The sequence below is a fragment of the Manis javanica genome, chromosome 1 (assembly GCF_040802235.1).
Source record: "Manis javanica isolate MJ-LG chromosome 1, MJ_LKY, whole genome shotgun sequence".
NCBI classification, from domain to species: Eukaryota; Metazoa; Chordata; class Mammalia; order Pholidota; family Manidae; genus Manis; species Manis javanica.
Window position 1 is genome coordinate 94,796,912 of NC_133156.1, and position 19,989 is coordinate 94,816,900.

The 19,989-nt window shown below is 39.5% G+C and overlaps 1 protein-coding gene across 8 annotated transcripts in view; it reads right to left on the bottom strand.

Annotated features, from left to right (window-relative positions):
• The window catches only part of ARHGEF28 (Rho guanine nucleotide exchange factor 28), a 327,107-nt gene that overhangs the window by 139,740 nt on the left and 167,378 nt on the right, over positions 1–19,989 (bottom strand). For 5 of the 8 annotated variants that reach the window (XR_012130564.1, XR_012130563.1, XM_073235080.1 and 2 more), the window contains exons 8-9: positions 15,561–15,613; positions 14,937–14,997 (exon numbers count right to left, since the gene is read on the bottom strand). The exons of 1 other annotated variant lie outside the window; for it this stretch is intronic. Coding sequence is in view for 4 of the 7 variants with exons in the window: in XM_073235080.1 (XP_073091181.1) it covers positions 14,937–14,997; positions 15,561–15,613 (114 nt within the window). In the remaining 3 variants the exon portion in view is untranslated. Of the gene's footprint in view, positions 1–1,179; positions 6,329–14,936; positions 14,998–15,560; positions 15,614–19,989 lie in introns of those variants that run through there. 2 more of the 8 variants (XM_017658506.3, XM_073235092.1) reach the window with 1 other exon arrangement.

The following is a 19,989-nucleotide window of genomic DNA, read 5'->3' on the forward strand; positions in this document are numbered from 1 at the left end:
CATCTCATTGCTGGGGTTGGCCTTGATTCTAGCCAAAAAGCAAACACACACACACCTCACTCTTTTATTTTAGATGGAAGGGAAAAGATCCTTGAAGGAAACTAGGTGTATGTTGACAACTGTTAGCCTCCCTTTATCTCTGGGAAAGACCTGGTGAGATGTGGCAAGTCATTCTGCTCTAGAGGACAGAGAATTCTGCTCCCCAAGGACAATTCTACAGAGACAGCCCACTTTTATAACTGCCTCTTTTGCTTGGAAGCTCACAAAAATGTTCCTTTCTCCTTGAATTAAAAATATAACCACATAAGTCCCTGCATAAGATAGGAGATAGAAAGGGCTACTCACTACACTGTCTGGGTAAACCTCAGAAGACAACCATCACTGCCGGCTGAGCTGGACTGAGGATGTGCAACCCTCAGGTCACCACCCATGGTGCCCTAACACCAACTTGTCCCTTGGTTCCCAAGGCCTGCTCCACAGGAGTGGGTCCCAGGCGAGGAGACTTAGTGGTGTAACCCACTCCATTATTAACCACACTACGAATAAGTGGCTCTTCTTCCTGTGGAGCAAAGCATTTTGCAGAGTTTGCAATAATTATTGTTAGTAAACCTCTTAATACACGACTGTATTCCCTGGAGATATTCAGGCTTTCTTGATGAAGTTACATTCTTTAAATTCCTTCCTTTGGGCATCTAGAAGGTCAATAAAATCGTACAAAATAGAACAATTTCTTTGGTATGAAACTTAAAAAAAAATGTAATACACATTTGAAAACTAAAATGCAAAAGCAACAGAAACCGGGTCTCAACACATGCATAGTCCTCTGCATAGCCCACAAAAGCCAGACTCAACAGGACTTTCTTTTGTCAAGGTAACTCTGATTAAATGAATCTGAAACTTTCACCTTGAGCTAAACTCCCTGTTTTGTGTTTTTAAAGAGTGTTGCACATGCACAATATAGCACAAAGGTAGATTCAAAGTGAAAGGAACATGAGAAGAATGAGTAGGTTTACCTCAAAAGCCTACCTTTAAACTATTTAGGTAGTGAGAGTTTTATAAAGACATGTATAAACATGTACTTCATCAGAAAACAGTCTGGCAAAGCAACAAGGAAAAGGAAGGTTAGAATATGAACATGCCTGGCTTGGCACTGAGGGAAGGAAAAGATCCCACATCTACCTTGTTTGGATGCCCTCCGTCGAATCTTCATTTTGGGGAAGGAAGGCCACGAGTAGTTAAAAGGTGAGTCGGAGTCAGAATCCATCTTTTTGTTTTGATGAAATGAACAGATTCAACAGTAGAGACTCAGGAAGAACTCGGGGGCGTCCCCAGCCAGGAGGCGAGTCTCCCGTGTGATGTAAAAGGAAGGAATGGGGCTGGGTGAAAAGCTCGTGAACACCGGGGAGGGAGAGGCAGTAAATGTTTTGCTTCCTTAGGGCGTTCAGGCATGTAGACCAAGAAAGAGGCTGTAAATATTAAAGCCGAGCTAGGGAAGCAAGAGGAGGGGAGGCAAGCCGCTCAGAGTCGCACCGGTACATCGCAGTCCAGTTACTCAAAAGGTCACTGGGAGCAAATGAATCATTAACTCCCCTCTTCTCTTGCTGGAAATGGAAATAAGGAGGAAAGGTAACTTCGAATTGAACGAGAGCTGCCTGCAATTCAAGCAAAGCCTCGCTTTGTTCTGGAGCTAGAATACCGTTTCTCAGAAAAATCACCCTGTGTAGTGGCAGATAAAGGTTGAGGTTTATGTGTGTGGACAGCCAGAAAGCTCAATACACAGGCAAATAAAGGCCTTCATACTCAGGGTAGGGATTTTTCCAGAGCAATCTATTCTTTATACCATTGGCAGCTTTAAGCTTTGGCAGTTTTTCAGATTCTAGGGCCAAAGCAGCTGTGATAATTCATTTAACAATCCTGTCTCCCCATACTTTGAAGCGTAAAGTGGTGGGAAATTTTAATTTTATACAAAATTAAACTCATCTCCTTAAATGCATGCAAAGACATCTACTGTTTACCACAATTGGGACCTTTTTCTTACATCGCCACCAAGCCTAACTGTCAGTCATACGGATTTGGATGCCTTTAGAGCTCTGATCTAAATCTGCAGTCCATCTCAATAGAGCTGGTGACTAATTTACCACAAAACAACAATTCTTACAGTCTCCCAGAACCACTCTCTGGTAATTAGCATTCAGCAGAAGCCCATTACTGCTTCCCTGTAAATCCTGACAGTGCTCAAACGTACTTCCCTACTCCCTACGGGCACGCAGATAATATATGCCTAATATAAGCTCATGCACAGCCTCCAAGATCTTCTATCTAGTAAAGTATATCCCACATCTCACAGGGGAACCTCTTTTAAGCATTTCTCTTGGTAGTAGCCATGGCAAGAAGTACTATGCTTTGTTTTGTGAGGTCTGACGCCCAAATAAACTAAAGGAGAGTGGAAACAACATGAGGATCTGTTCAATCCTGCAGATTTGAAACATAATATGTGTGTAATTAACATCCATCTCTTTATTCAGTTAATTTCCCAAATTGTTTCACTATCATGCCCTGCTGTATAAAAACCTGATTTATAACCTGCTTCATGATAGCCCATCCTGTCTGGGTAGGGGTTGGGTGAGGGGCACAGCCAGAAGTGGAAAAAGGAGAGAAACCACTTAATTTAAACTCAAATCAAAACCAGGATTTCACAAATCATTACTGTGTTTTTACATGGTTTGCTACATAAATATACAACTAGAACACAACTAGAAGATAGTTGCAAGCATTACAACTAAATGAAAATAAACATTAATACATTGTCTACTTTGTGGCCTTTTATTTGAAGAAGAATTACATATTTTTCTTATCAGCTGGGTGTATTGTAAGGATAAATTACTCTCAATCTTTATAACAGGTAAGAGTTTTAGTCCATATGGATCTGGAATAAGAAAATAGACAAAATCTTGTGGTTGGGTGTTTCCATTTATTCTCAGCTTCATGGCTTTAAAACAGCGCTAGGGACACTACAGGCATGTGCTGAATGAATGAACAATTTACACTTACTAGTCTCAACCTGGGAACAATCTTTACATGACATCTGTAGTATTTTTAATATCTTTAGGTTGAAAATATGTATCTTAACAAAAAGCTATAAGAAGTCTTGTAAAGTGCTTAAAAATATATTTGTATTTTATTCATCACAACAGTATGTATATTTGAAAAAAGGACCAGTGCTTATGGGAGAAGAAAACCCATTGTTACCTAAGGCTAGAGGAAATACTTGGGATGTGCCTAGATCCACAGACCCCTGGGTGCCTCCCAGATGTCTGTAGACCAAAGAAAGGGAACCTCCACTAATGTAGACAATTCCCAACTGAAATGAAAGTGTTAGATCAGGAGATAGCTATCTTTCTCATTCTTGTGCACTGTGAAGGTTTAGAGGTACGTAACTAGGATAAATTCCAAGTCAACAAACTACTGGGGCCAGCTGCTCCTCTCCTGACCATCAGTGATAGAGCAGAGGATCTTCAGGACAATGCAGACAAGGAGAGATGAGAGAACTTTGTAAAATGCATTTACACTAGTTGAGGTGCCAGGTAGATCCATCTTAATCTAATTTCCCACAAAGCACAGTCCTTCTTGACCAAGTATACATCAACTGACTATTGACATGGAAATTGACAATAAAACTACTAGAACTACCCAACCAGTACATGTGAGACACCCACCTAACAGAGGTGAAAGACCCAACAAGACTTTCCAATCTCATTTGCTTTATTATTATCAACACTTTTTTAAAGAATGCAACGATTTCTACTGACCAGCCATAGACAGTTCAGTTAGCATACAGAGTAAAGCAGAAAATACTGTGCTTGCACAATCACAGTCCTTGTTATTTTTTGGCTGGCTCTTCCTGAATTTGGGTTATTTATCCTCCTTGTTTTCTACAATTGACTTTTTTTTCCATTGTGCCAATATGATTGCATTTAAATTAATTCAAGATGTTTTTTGCATCTCATTCATATTCAACAGATTAATTCCTTTGCTTTCATGGGCTGATTGCAACTGCAGTTGGCAGAATTCAGTGATACATCCCAAAAGCCACTTTCTCACCAGACACCATACAACCATTACTCTGTAACCTTGTGAATGATTTCATCAGTCTTACTCTGCCTCCTTTAATCAGAAACTCCTTTACTTAGAAAATAACCTCCATAAGGCCATGATCATTCAGAGCAGCAGCAGCTGACATTTCAGCTTTCTGGAAGACTCTCATGGAAAGGAAGCTGTCCTCGATTCTCTTCATCGAGACAACAGGTCACATACCTTTCAACTTTGATCAAATTAAACCTCCTTAGAAGGGTATTTATATTTTTATTTGAATTATAGTATTTGCACAGTTTTCTTATCCTCCAAATTTGGGACCCCAAATACCTTGAGGGTGAGAACTGCGTCTTACATGTATTTTTAAGGAGCCACAAGCTGAAAAGAAAAATTATAGGTTTTTGGAGGTACATATAGGCTCAACTAGTGGCTCTGTCACTTATTAGCAGCCTTAACCAAGTCACTCACACTTTCTGAGCCTCAGTTGTTTCATATAACATGTGATCATAATCTCTACACTCCAAAGAGTTGTAAGGATCAAATGAGATTCTAACAATAAAGAAGTTTTCAGTAAGTTTTAGCTTAAATATTAAATATAAATAAAGTTTCCCTTTCATTATATTTTTCTTCTACATTATAGACACTAATGTATTCTTACCTGTACTTTAGGAGGAATAGCTTGATTTTCAAAACTGAGACACGGCAATGTGCAAAGTTCCAAGAAAATCACACCAAGATAGGAAGAGGAGAAGGTTCGTTTTGCCTCTCTCCACTGTTTGATAATCAGAGACTACAGTTTTTAACACTACTAGACACCATTCCTGGAAAAAGTCATTGAAAACTGCAGGAGGAGGCAAGCCCCCTCATGCCAGGACAAGCCTGTCCTGGAGAACTTCACTAGTACAGTGACAATTTAATGTAGTCTTAGGCTCTAACATTAGGTGAAAACAGAAATGGCCAAAATCCCTTGCACCATGTCATCTCTCTGAGTCCAACACAAGTAGCTCTTTGCTGGAGAACATCATCACTCTGGCTGGGCCCCAGGGGAAATGGTTTGCCTTCACTGAGAGGCTATGTCACACAGAAAACGAGGAACTGTAAGAGCACAGCCATTTGCACACAGTAAGGGGCACTCACCGTGAGCAGCTCAGTGGGGACAATGCATTCACATCTTCAGCCTCTCACTTTATACTCACAGTGGAATCAAACCCCAAGGTTTGAATTATTTTTTTCCCTAACTCCTCAGCCTGGCTTTGTTTAAACAGAGCCCCTAAAATTGAATTCATATAAAGCAGATATGAATTGGGAGTCTGGTGTAACCACTATTGTCATACACTGGAATTCTAGGGTACCACCATTTGTAACACTACCTTACTTTAAAAATTAGAGTATTTTTAAATTTGTTATCTGCTTTTATCACCTTGATTTATTGAATAAAAACCTGCAGGCCCCTTCTTAAATGGCCCCTTATATCATCCTGTTGTCTAAGGGGAAAAAAACAGATACAACCTAGAAATCCAACAAGATGACATCACTTGTGTTATATTATATCCACATGCCATACAATAAAATACCCCCAAACACTTCAGGACAGGATAATAACAGATTTTCTGACTGAAATAACATATAAAGAATTATACTGTCTAAGCTTCTACCAGCATGTAGTATTGCTACAGATATCAGTTTTACCTACATGAGTCTCTTAAGGAAAAAAAAAAAGGAAAAAAGACCCTCAGTGGACCTCTTTTGTTTTAAACACTTAAGTTCTCGGACATAACCTGAAAGGAAAGAATTAGGACAAACTGGGTAAGTTTTCCTAAACAATAAATGATTAAGAATTTTGAATTTATCTAAGAGAGGCAGCTGTGCGTAGCGGATGTGAAGAGGCTCAGGAGGTGGAAGCAGCAAGGATATGAGCCATGAATCTAGACAGGGACCAGGCGGAGGGTGGGAAAGCATCCTGTTAGAGCCTAAGGAAAAAAAATCCCTCCCAGTAGGAAGAGTGAAGGCACATGGGGAGAGCAGAATCTACAATTATACCTTGGGTTTTTCCTGATAATGTCCCATTCCAATTTTCCCAAAGCTGCTATAAAAAGTTTCTTACATGCCACAGACTAATTCATAAACTTTTAAAAATCAATTTTAACAAAGTTCAACTTATTGTTCTATAGACTTTTTATATGGTCACTTATGTATATTAAATAAGTTAACTATGAGATATAAAATGAGCAAAGAATTTAAATAATAAGTTTTAACATAAACTCCGAAGTATCAATTCCATAGTTCTAGAGGTAAAATTCACACAAAATGTAATGGGCAATCCTAGCTCTAAATAAAAATTTCTATATGCAACCATGTGCATCTGTATGAACTAATCATGAGTGCATACTGATGTCTCATACTCCATTTGTTAGCACATGAATCATTCTAATCTCCTCCCCTTGCTTTTCTCCTCCAACATGAGGAACCTGCTCCTACTATCCGTAATCCATTTATGAAACTGTTCATTTCTAGTACATATTTATAGTAGAATCAAAATTGTTAGTCTGTACCCATGACCATGTGGGAAACAACTTCATCACCTAGAGGACAGTGGTTAAATATAGTTTCTGTTGCCATTACTTTTACAGAGTACTCATTTCCAAATTTACTGAGGTCCACACCTCCCCATCCCCTACAGTAAAGTATTTCATACATTTTCAGCACAGTTACATTGTTTTGTCACATTTTGTATTCCATCATAGGATCCTCCAACTTAATTTTTTATTTGCACACATTAGAGTTTAGGGAAATGGAGTGTCATATACCCACCATTACAGTATCATAAAGAATACTTTCACCACCCTAAAAAAAATTTTTTTTTAAACCCACAATGATAAGAGTATGAAGAATGGCCAAGAAGCCAATGAAGAGAGTTCCCCATTGCCAAAGCTAAAACACTCTGAGAAATATAAAATATTGACTCCAGGGGGCATACAAGTAACTACCGCCTCCTGAACTATGGGCTGCACTTTGTAGCTTCTTTCCAAAGATGACAGTCTGGAAAGAGTAGTGGGGATGAGTGACTTTACAGTGGAGAACCGAACAAATCCTACCTCCACCAGGCAATCGGGGTCATTATGAACAGTCGTTAAGTAATGCTGACAGCATTTATCATTGATATGATGGGATGAAAATGGCACTTTACCTCTGTGGTATTCCTCCCAAAACCCACAACCCCAGTTTAATAATGGGGAAAACATTAGAAAAATACCAATTGAGGGACATTCTACAAAATGTCTGACCAGTGCTCCCAAAACTATCAAAATCATCAAAAACAAAGTCTGAGAAACTCTCACAGCCAAGAGGTGCCTAAGGAAACATGACAGCTAAATGGTATCCTGGATGGGATCCTGGGACAGAAAAAGGGTATCAGATAAAAAATAAGGAAATCTAAATAGAGTGCAGACTTTAATCAATAATAATGTATCAGTACAGCTCATTAATTCTGACAAATGTACCATAATAATATATGATATCAATAGTGGAAACTTGGGGAGGATGGGGGGGGGGGGGTATATGGGAACTCTCTACTACCTTTACAGTTTTTCTGTAAATCTAACTGTCCAAAAAAATAAAGTTAAAAAAATTTTAAAAGATGGTGTAAAAAGCACATAATCTATGTTCATTAAATGTTTGTGGAATTCATGCTAAAATGTTTGCATCACTTATTCAAATATGTAGAATTCAATTCAAGCATAAAACCCCATTCCCTTACACTTTTATTGTTACCAAAGGATGATATGCTGAAAAAGATTCTAATTTTTCAGAAACAAACAGTGCCTCTTTGGGGTTAACAGGTTCCCAAGAGTAACCCCAGTGAGAAGCTCCCCTGTGGCACCTGTGGGTAGATAAGTCTACCTCAGTTAGACCAGAAATCTTATTGGCAGACAAACCTCAAGAAATAGAAGGAAACCCAGCCAGCTTACTGGAAGTTTTCTCCTCATGTTCTAGATACCTTTAGCTCACTCTGTATTCTGATACTTTGTTAAATTTTAATTATTATAAAGAAACAGATTATTTACCACTGGGGATCTCCTATTTGACCTCTGATTACATTATTTCTCTGTACTCTATATCCTTCAGCAGAATCTCATATTGTGTAGAATAAATTCTGTTGGCTTCTTGCCCATGCCTGAAGGGGCCATGTTTCATTAAAACGTCTTCTAAATTAGCCACTCTAAAAGTTAAAGCAAACATCCAATAAGTTGTTAGAGCTTGCACTGCCTGGCATGAAAGCCTACCAGAATCTTAATTGCTCTAAAGTCTCTTCCAAGGGATTAACCACTGGTACTCAGTAAAAAGCAAGCCTAACTCACATAAACGCACTGCAATCAAGCCCACAGCCCAGTGATTCCCCCGGGAGGGCAGTTCTGTCATTAAGTGCCGATACACACAGGCATTCCAAAGTGTTTCAACACAAGAAAAGGGAACAAAACCCCCGAGTATTATTTTATTGACCCATATAAAAATGTTGTGAATACTATTTCTAGATTATATTTTATATTTTTCATTTGTTTCATATTTTATTAGTTGTAATTTCCTTAAGATTTCTACTTGTTTAAGATTTATAATCTAATCATCTGATTTGAATTCAAAACAGAATCTTTAGGGATGTAACCTATGGAATTTACTTAATAAACTGGTTTATTTGGAGGTGAGGATTTTATTTTGGACCATGAAAATTTAGAGTTCAGAGAAAGAATTGCCATTTTTCCCCCTCCCTCAATTACATTTCAGGAATTAAGTTACTTTATAAGATGAAAGAAAAAGGTGACTTAGATGTACACCAGGTACTAAGGCCAGACATCAGGCATCCTGTGAGACCCTTAGTGTAAACCCAACTTCCTCCATCCCTACCTGTGCACCTTGAAGGCCAGAAGATGACTGACAGAAATTCCAGTCCCCTGAGTCCTTCATGTTTAAAAATGATTAAACTTTAAAGATTAAATCAGCTCACTGAGGTCCAACTACTTGGGAAATTTTTTCAATTTTTTTTTCCAGAGTGTTCACATTTACCACCAATCTACAATGAATTAATGGTGATAATCACTGAAAGTGTGCAAATCTAATACAAATTAGCTTCCACTGATTACTTTTGTAGTAGATAGATAGATAGATAGATAGACAGACAGACAGACAGACAGACAGACAGACATAAGAAAGACATTTCCCCAGTTCCAAAATGTGGAAAGCCCAGTAAAAGTCAGGAGTGATTTGAGCAGAGCAGAACTCCCTGAAAGAACCATCGTGATGCTTAACCTTGGCCACACCTGGGGCTCTTTAACAATTCTGGAAGCACAGGCTCCAGACCAATTAAATCAGACTTCTCTGGGGGTGGACACAGGCTTCAGGATTATTAAAGCTCCAAGGTAATTCTGATGTGCAGGTGGAGTTTACACCCATAGGATATCTGGGTGCTTAATTACCAGCTCCTAACCCTACTCACTTTCATTTACATTTGTTTTCATAACATTTGTGAGCAAACAATAGGCAGAATATTAGGCTCAGCATTACATCAGAGCATCCTAGACTAAGGACTTACAATTTCATATAGCTTTTTTTTTTAAACAGAAGGAAAAAAAGATAATGTGATAGACTCTAGTTTCATGTTTCCTAGCCTATAGTGTATATTAACCTAGAAATCCCAAACTCTTTAATTTATGGGGCAAAAGTCTGCCAATAAATATTCCAATTGTCTGATTTAAAGAAAAAAATGCTTTATGCGTATTCAAAAAGAATTTTATCCAAATAATGAAGCCACAAATACAAAAGGCACACCACATGTAATAAGAGAACCAAATTTATAACACTCAACAGAATTCCAATAAGTCAGCAATTTCTTCTACCAGAAACCATTTTTGAAACCTCAACAACTGCAATAAGAAAATCTCACTGAACTGAAAAGGACTAATAGAATTTTGAGTCATAACTTTTATAAATAATTTTACCTTCCCTATGGGGTATTTTAAAAAAGCAAATCACTGGTAAGCTTTGGTTTGTAGTAGAGAGATGAAGCCCTCCCCACCCCCTCTGTTCTCACCAAAAAAGGAAAAAGGGAACCCACAGAAGCTTCTATAGCCTGGGGCAGAGAGATCTGCCAAAAATTAGGCTTGAAAAGTCATCTTTTAGAAGGGCAGGAGTTCTGTTACTTTCTCTTTGCTTGCTCGCTCTCTCCCCTTCTTTTCTTCTGTGTTTCATGCAACATTCTTGACAACTCAGCATAGATACACATGAGCTATTAAACAGCCAAGAGAGGGCCAGCTTCCATTGACAGGGGTCCTAAATCTTAACATTCCAGGCCTAAGATCCTGCTTGAAACCATCTTGAAACTTTATTTTTCACAAATAGCTTAAAATTGTTGTTTTATAAGCTTTAATAGCTAGTGGCGTTAATTCCAAACTTGCAGTTAATATAAGAAAAGACTAACCTAATTAGTTCTATTTATTTGGTGATTTGCAAACTAGCACTGACTACACTCTGTCCAGCTCACCACTGAAATCCAGGGGCTTGAATATCTCCCAGATAGGCCCACAAATAAGAGATCTTGAAAAAAGTTTGTACTACACCTAACATTCCTTTCTAGAGGGACTGTTCCTTTGGATCTTCCCATCATTTCCTTCCAGTTTCCCTTTGCTGACATTTTCCTAAGCTTCCTGTGCAGAGCCTTGTTTCTCCTTGGTCTTGTCAATAGTCATGAACATCTGCATCGTCTAGTTGAGCAATTTGAAGCCCCTCACTTCTACTGCTTGTTTCTGTCTGTTTCTGCTGCCTTCTCTCCCCTGATTGGTTTGGATGGCTTTGAGGGGGCGGGCAGTGAGGGGAGGGTCAAGTCCGGTTTCTGTCCACATCCAGCTTTGGTTCATTTGTCTCCTTAATGCCCCCCTGCCAGTCCCAACCCCCACTAAGTTTTTTACTCATATTATATATAACAAACAATAATAGCAACAAAGTGACCCAAACTATTAAATAATAATGGGGATTCAAGCCTCACCATGTACTGACAACAAGGCCACTCTCTCTATAAATCAAACAATACACATTATAAAAAAGGAGGATATTTTTCTGGCCAAAAAATACTTTTGGCAAGAATCCATGACATTTTCCCCTTCTTGTAAGAAAAGTAATCTGCATTTCTTATAGAAAAATGTACATCATCACTTTAAGCTACCTTCTAAAATGGAGCTTACTTATGGTATATGACATTAAATAAAGTTGGACACAAAATTCTGTGGTTTATATTATCACAATTCTGTAAATATAGATGCATAGAAAAGTACTGGTAGTAAATACACCAAAATGTAAAAGTAGCTGCTTTTGGGTAGGAAAATTAGAGATGTTTTCTTTTTCTCTGCTCTTTCTAAAATGTCAAATTTTTCTACTGTGAGCATTTATTACTTCTATTATTTAAAAAGATTAATTTTTCCAAAAGTCTTATTTAGCATGATACCATATTTAAAATCTTTTCTGGCAGTTGTGCCAAGTCCACCCTCTGCCAGCCAAACCTGGAACAGCAGGCATGGCTCTGCTTCATGCCCATGGGTTCAAAGTAAAAGGACTTTCCAAGCAGGGAGGATTTTGTCAGCCAATTCCATCACCACCTCCCCCAGCATCTCTCTACCTCCCTACCACCTTCCCGCATGAGCAAAGTTAAAACATGCTCATGCAGTTCTTATCTTAACAAGTTTCACCAATCCTTCACTATTTCCATCGAAGTACTCATACAATGTCAGTTTCAGTCAATAAGCCTCAAATAATCTTCATTCTAATGCAGACCTTGGCTGATAAATTATTGCAGGAAAATCAGCTTCAATATGAGTCTCACTAAATCTGGTCTTTCATGTACAACCTCGCTCGTGCTCTTGAACATCACCTGCTGAGAGAGCAGGACTGACACCTGCCAGGAGCTTCTGTAATTCACCAGACACTGGCACTCTTGTTTCATGGTCCACAAGCATGAACTTAGCTTTTAACTAGAAACCTTAATTTCTAACCAGGCTCATGGTTATATTTTTTCAGATTTAATCTTTCAAAAGCAGGGTTTGTATGACAGCATTTAATCAAGTCATTGAAAACTTTGCTGATTCAGTGATGGTTTATGTCTTTGTTCGTGGTTGGGATTCCAATAGGGCAGCCAAAGCTCAGCCGTCCCCCTGCACTCACACAGGTTGTCCACTATTCCTGCCAGATGCTATTGCCCCTTCTCCTTGACACAGTATTTGCTGCTGCCTACTACTGAACTTCTATCACTTAATCATATTTAGTCCCATATACTTGAGCCAAATGGACCCTTTGTTGTTTAATTTCTGCATTGACCCATTTCATCTACATTCTCTTTTTCCATTTCCTCCAAATGCTCTGATCTCTCCACTCTATGTGCCTAAAATGTGAAGGAACAGCACAACCCACTCTCCACCATGACAGCAACAAAATAGGACCCCAGTTCTCCAAATGATAATGCTTCCTTTTGAGCAAAACACCAGGGCTTTCCAGCATCCACAGAGAACGGATCACCACTCCTGGACTCACCATAAATGTAGTCTCACCACTTGCTGAAGTGGCTCCAGGGCACTGGTTTGGATGAGCTTACCAGCTATTAACACCTGAGACATTATCCCTCCCATCAACAGTCACTTTTGGCATGTGAACTATTGGCCTGTATGATTCTTGATGCTCTGATGGGTCAACAATACAAAAAGAACTTCAAGGGCAATAAGTTAAATAAAATTTAAAAGTCAGTTTCACAGCCATATGTCACACATCATGTACTCAATAGACAAACGTGCTCACTGGCCACCGTTCTGAATGGAGCAAATACTGAACATGTCCATCGTCACCAAGTTCTCTTGGGACAGCACCAATATAGCTTATGAAATCACACTAAACTCACAATACAACATTTTGAATAAAGCAAGTCAACAAAGACATATACCTTGACCCTACATTATCAGCATTTCCTTACAAACTGACCAGAATACAAAACCATATAAAATAACAAAACAGTTTGGAAATGGCCATGGAGAGAGCCATTTCCAGTTCCAGACTCCAGCTTTCCATCTGACTGCTGCTCATAGCTTGCTGCCCACTCCTGTCTTGAATGTGTTTTCAAAAATCTATTAATCATTTTCTTTGCATAAAGTTAGGTGACTTAATACAAAAAGTTTAAGTGAACAGCAAAAAAAAGCAAATTTCTAGCACAAGGAGCAATTATTCATGGTCCATTTCATAAAGCACTGGATTGAAGTCATACACATTTGTCTCTCTTGAATCCTTCACTACTTAATGACGTTACTGACAAAACACTCAGATTAGGTCAGGCTACTACAGTTTTCTCAACACGCGTCTTCTTACCCAGCAAGTATTATTAGTTTGAGAATGGAGTAGGTTTTCAAGACTAAAATTAAAAGAATCCTGCTATTTAATACTTTTAATAGCCAACACTCCTCCCCACCAGCAATTTGTCTTGGTAAACATTCTTCAAAGCTAACATTCCTGGGAGCATGATGCAATTTGTAGATGAGACATCCTGTATGCGTGAGCAACACCTATTCTGGCTTCAGTGACCCACAACAGTCATCTTACAGAGATGTTTGTTTTCATTTCTCTTTCCTCTTTCCCCCTTCTAGAAGTAAATTATTACTCTTTCCTTATATAGCAGAAATATTGAAGGTGTGCACACTGCTTGGTACAGTCCAAGTTTCTGTTGTAGCTCTAGCAGCACCTCTCGCAAGGACATGGAGCAAACCACCCCCAGCTTATCGCCGAGCAGCACAGCCCACTGACGCTGACGCTGCTTTCTTCTCACCCTGCCTTCTTCCTCACGATTTCCCAGCTGCTGTAACTGCTCTGGGTGTGCTGACCTGGTGTGCCAGCTGCGTACCACCGGCCCAGCCCCCAGTGAGCCCCTGCACCACAAGGCTCCGCAGCCCCCACCTTCTCTATGAAACTCACCCTGGGCACTATCTGGCCATCCCTGATCTCACAGCAGCCTGAGCACTTCACCACCACCCCTGCTGCCCCTGATACCACACCTCAGCTGCTCCTAAGACTGCTCTGCTCAGGTGCCTTCCATGTATATGAGCCGCCTCCGCTTCGGGAGCCAGAAGAAACCAACAGGGCAAGATCGTGGTAATCTGCTTTCCACTTTTCAACCCCAGAGGTCTTCCAGACCACCCAGGTGTCCAGATACCGTATCACCTGACAGTCCAGCCTGTGTATGTCCTCAAATCCCCAAAAGCTTTATCAGGCTCCAACTCAAAGGAGAAGTCAGACTAGCCCTGGAGAATTACAAAATACCCAGGGAGATTTGGGGAGGTGCCCACAGAGAACTTTGAACTAGAATGCATGTGAGCAGAGGAGAACTTCCAGATCCATGGGAGAACTACCTTCACCTTGCCAAGGGAGCCACTGGTTCCTTTGAAAGGGCACCCACATCAGAATCAGGCCCCAGGACAAACATCTGGTCTTTTCCTGAGGCCAAGGAGTAAGATCAGAGCTCAGATCTTAGTTTGTAATCCCAGGCTCAGCAACAAGGGGTTCCCCAGTGGGTATCAAAATGGCATAGTGGGAAGCCTGGGAGTTCCAGGGCCAGGCAGAACAAAATTATGAGTTCCAACTCCACCACTTACTCTCCACCAGTCACTTCACCTAACACTAGTAGTACCTACATCATCAGAATAACAAGGTGACATGTGACAAGCCCTAGGCCAGAGTCCAGCTCAGAGTAAAACTGCTCAGGAAAAGCTTTCGTTGCTTTGTTTTGTTTTTTTTTTTAGATTGTAAACAGTAAATCTCTTGGAACATACCCAAATGTAGACTGTCCTGGCCTTCATGTTCATTTAGTTGGGCCACCAGGCTTTTCACACACTGTAAAAGATAAAGTCAGGCAGGATTTTAAAAAATCACTTATGTGCCATACTAATGTTTCTTTATTTTTGTAAACTGGAAAAATGGCCTTGGAAAACATCAGTAAAAATGTATTATTTGTACCACCACACAAATGAAAAAATAGCCTGGCACTTAATATTATTTTAGAACTAAAAATAAGGAAAGGATCTTTCCCAAGGTGTAACATGCCTGAAAGCTATCCATATGTTATTTTATTCTCAGAAAATATCTCCCAGGTTTACTCTTGCAATTGCATTCCTGGCAAACATCTGCAGCTATCAACCTTCAAGCACAAATTTGTTTTGGATAATACATTCAATCATCTTGCATATACAACTCCAACCAAGAAAGATAACTGGGTTTCGTCAATCAGTAGAGTCTGAAAATTCAATAGAGGAAACTGAATGTCAAGGTATTCCGAATGTAACTTGGGGCACATCCCTGTTTTAGGTTGTTTTTAAGTTTTTTTAACCAGTAGAACTTCGCTTTTACTTCAACCTGGAAAGAAGAACAGAGAAGAAAGGAGGGCAGGGCATCATTACCTTTACATTCTCCTTTTCAGGTGGTGGTCTGCCAGAGCCCAAATTCTTAATCTCTGCAAAGGGAATAATTTTCATCAAGATACAATAGTAGCTTTCATTAGAAAAAAGGAAAACAAAAAAGAACCAACGTGGCCAGTAAAAACAAGCTGCCCAGCAGCTGTGTGAACAGAGCTAGGTTTTCAGATGAGGCTTCTTAAAAATCAGCTCTCTGCAGAGCAGAGCATCTGATAACCCGATTCCTCATGCTCTGGTGTTATTTGTGTGGACCAAGACGTAAACAAGCCCAGAAGCTCTCACAGGAAATCCTGAGGGGAAAAAAAGATCATTAAGCAAATAAATGCCCTTGATTCAGAAGGAAGGCTGCTCACAGACTGAAGGCTCTTCAAAATAGCAGATTCTAAGGACGTGACTTGTACCCACCTGAGGAAATCCCACGTGTCTGTTTCCTCAAATACCACAGATTTCGTATGTTTCAAAAAAATGTGATTCATCCGAGGGGATGCCTTTCCTCCAGCATCACTGAACTTTGAGAGCACCCTCACAGCCCTTGGGCTCCAAACTTGGACAGTGCCAGGTTGAGCTCCGATGAGCCGTAGGCACACGGGAATCCTCTTCCTATAATAAAGGCTTTCCTGGAAACATCAGTGGTCAGGATGTTCTCGGATGAACAGGGAGGTTCACTTAAGGAGCATCTCCTCTGTGTCTTGACTGATTGGTTCTCTTCCCAAATAATCATTTGCCCATAAAGAGCCACTGTCATTGAAATAGCTACGAAAAGCAGGTTTGGGCCTGGGGAAAATAAACATGTAGGGACACCTCTAGCAAGGGCATTCAGCTAAGAATGTTTACCTAGAATTTGATTTAATAGACAACATTTTGCACCCAAGGCCCTCCTCTCGACCCCTCAGCCTCTCTGTCCCTGGGATCCCACTGAATGCTGATCCCACTGAAAGCGCCACTGATTTTCCCAGCAGGTGCATTAAGTAGACATTCCCTATTCCTCCTCTTTGCCACTCCTAGTAATTCAAGTCATCTATGGCCTCAGCCTCCAAGTAGATTTATTCAAGTTCTTTTTACTGCCTAGCAACAATGACTTTCCATACAAGTCATAATAAAGCAAGAATGGAGCAGAGAAATCAGCTTCCTCACTGTCATATAATGTTTTTTAAAAATCTGCATAACGGTACTTTGAATTTGCTTTCTATCAAATGAGTAATAAGATGTTTATACTGTATAATAGTATACTGTCCTTGAATTCATAATACCTACCAGCTATACAATGAAAATGTAAAGGAAATAGCCTCAGTTTCATGTGGTCATGTCAAGTGACCTCAACAGGGAATAGGGGGCTAGGTGGTGGGTGACACCCAGCCTACGCAGCTTTTGTTTCCTGTAGACCCTTCCTCCCTTTAAATGCACGCCTCACACAAGGCCTCCAGATGGCAGCAGAGCAACACCTGTGTAACCTGGTCAGCTAATGGGTCAGCTTCACACTTTAAAAGCCTGCGGTTTAAGCACCAAGCTTCAAAACACTAAGATAAAGCTTTTCAGCCAACTGCACAGAAAAATCGCTGCAGAAAACTGATGTGAAGCACCTATGTTGTTTACCACATTACAGGAACATACAAGGGGTTTTGTTTTGAAACATGTTTACACAAACTGTAAATATTGGAGAAGTGGGAAAGATACCACCAAGGTGTTTAAGATGTTTTAAAAAATAAAAGGAAGGGGAGGGTAACCCGAACCAAAATTTCAAAAGACACATCTCCATAGACATCAGAGTCACACATTTTTTTCCTTGCCTGTTACAGGACATTCCTTTAAAGAATTCTGTAACTACAACTGATACAGAAGAATAGTATGCATTTTAATCAAGACTGCTAATCTTGCAGTAATAAAAAATATGTTCACCCTGATAGTTTTTTCAGATTCCACCCCTGGTGGTATTTTCAGATCCATCTCCCTGCACTTTTCAAAAAGCTCATCTTTATACATTGTCAGCCTTTTTCTTTGGAGTCTGATAAAAACACCACAAACTATTTTAAAAGACAGGTCCATAAAATTTGTACATCACTATTTTACAAAAACCTTTCAAAGTTACAGAACCTTTATCCTAAAATCATTAAAGTATTTGTGACAATGTATATATTCAGGATAATAATGTATCTTTAATTGATCTAAGCATATGCAGAACTATAACTTAGACCTTTCAGAGAAGCTGGCACCCATTCTACCAGAGTTTAATTAAATTGCTCCAGAAGAGTTCCTGAATTACTAGGATCCTTTTACACTCTCCCACTGAACCACCAATTACACAGTGGAATCAAACCACTTGTTGCTATAGCAACCTTCAGCAACCTCAAGTGCTTCTGTTTTACACATTAATCATGCCTTCAGGACCCACGCAGACGTAAGGATTAGCCCAAGTCAGACTTACCAAATCTAATAAACATGGTTTTTCTGGCCAAACTATAACAGAACAAGAAATTATCTCTAATATTCACGTCTACCAGTGACTGTACCACACAACAGGGTTTTCAAAACAGGGTTCAGTAGCTGTAACTCAGAACTCCCCAGGGTAGTTCATAGTCTGAATGAATCCTTTTCTCCCAATAGACTGAGTTCTGGGAAGGTGGAGTCCAAATCAATTTTGGTCCAATACTTGTATCCCCAGTGCCAGCAGAGAGCCTAGCACCTTATGGGCACTGAATAAATGCCTCACTTCTCCACCTAGATCTGGTGGCCCAAAATAGCTTATGAGATGTGGTAGATCATTAGGTGAGCTGTGGGTCAGGAAGGCAAAGTCATTTACTTTTTTGAACTACTAATTCAGACACCAGCAGTGCTATTTATATTATATGATAGCACTATTTTACACAACTGAACTGCCCAACTGATCCAACAGATGGCCGCTTTTCCTCTGGTTTCCTCCCACTTGTCCAGCCAAGTCCAAAAGCCTCCTCTTCCACCAGCTACCCACTGGTGTCTGGCTTATAACAACCTGTCTCCCAGGTGTTTCTTCCATGTTTTATCCTATGGGCGTGTCTGATTCAAGTCACCAGAGAATTTAAATGGCAAAGGGTACAAATCTGAGAAATTATTTACCACTCTGAATTCAATGGCTTTGAAAAGAAAATTATAACTTTGACCTTTAGTTTCAATATCCCCATCACTCTCTTTTTTTCTTTTTTCTACAAGTGAGAATACTATTAAGAACTATCCTTTGGTCTACCCATGATAAATGTGGACTGGGAGAAACAGGCACTTATCTACAGAACTATCTACCTGAATCCATTAGTCCACAAGCCCCAACACCCCACTCAATTAAACAAGTTCAACTGGGCTGCTACTGAAGTGCAGGATCAGCAGCCAGGGAGAGGGTGTCCAGGTGGGAGAAGAAATTCCTGCCCTTGAGCAACTCCAAAACATGTTCTGCAATATAACTTCTATGTTTGTGCTCTGTGGTCTTCCAGAAAGAATTTAAGGCATCTTTTTTTTAATACAAATTTTAATGTAAATTATTTGTGATACTTTGAGTGACAAAATTTAAATTTTTAAACCAAGAAAATATCATTGTTACATCTTAGTACATATGTCTTACCTATACATTTTTATAACAGCTTCACTGAAGTATCATACCATACTAGTCACCCATTTAAAGTGTACAGTTCAATGATTTTTAACATATTCAGAGTTGCACAACCACCACGATTAATTTTAGAATATTTCACCACCACATTCCCATTAGCACTCACTACCCATTTCTCCCCAATTGCTCCCACCCCTCCCCAGTGCTAGACAATCACTAATCTACACTCTGTCTTGATGGACTTACCTATTCTGGTTATTTTGCATAAATGGAATTATATAATATGCAATCTTGTAACTGACTTCCTTCACATAAGTGTTTTCAGGGTTCATTCATGTTGTGATATATCAATACTTCATTCCTTTTTATTGCCAAATAGTATTCCACTGCTCAAACTACATTTTGAATATCTAGTCCTCAGCTGAGGGACAGCGGGTTGTTTCCACTTTTTGGCAATTATGCATAATGCTGCTATGAATTTGTGTACAAGTTTCTTGACAATGTATGTTTTCATTTCTCTTGAGTATCTAGGAGGGCAATGACTGGGTCATAAGGTGATTATGCTTAACATGTTTTATAATATAGATTGTTTTACCTCTCCAGTATGCATGTCTCCTGTCCCCCACAAAATCTCAAAGAGTAAACAATTTAGTCATGTGGGAAAAAATGATACCCTCAGCCCAAACCGCAACAATCAAACAAGCTCTAAATCACTATATTTCGTACTGAAATCAGGATATAATTTTCCTGATTTACTCAGTTGCTTGAATAAAACCAGGCAAGCCATCTTTTAAAGATATAAACAAGATTCGACTTTGTTTTGGGAATACTTTTATGTCC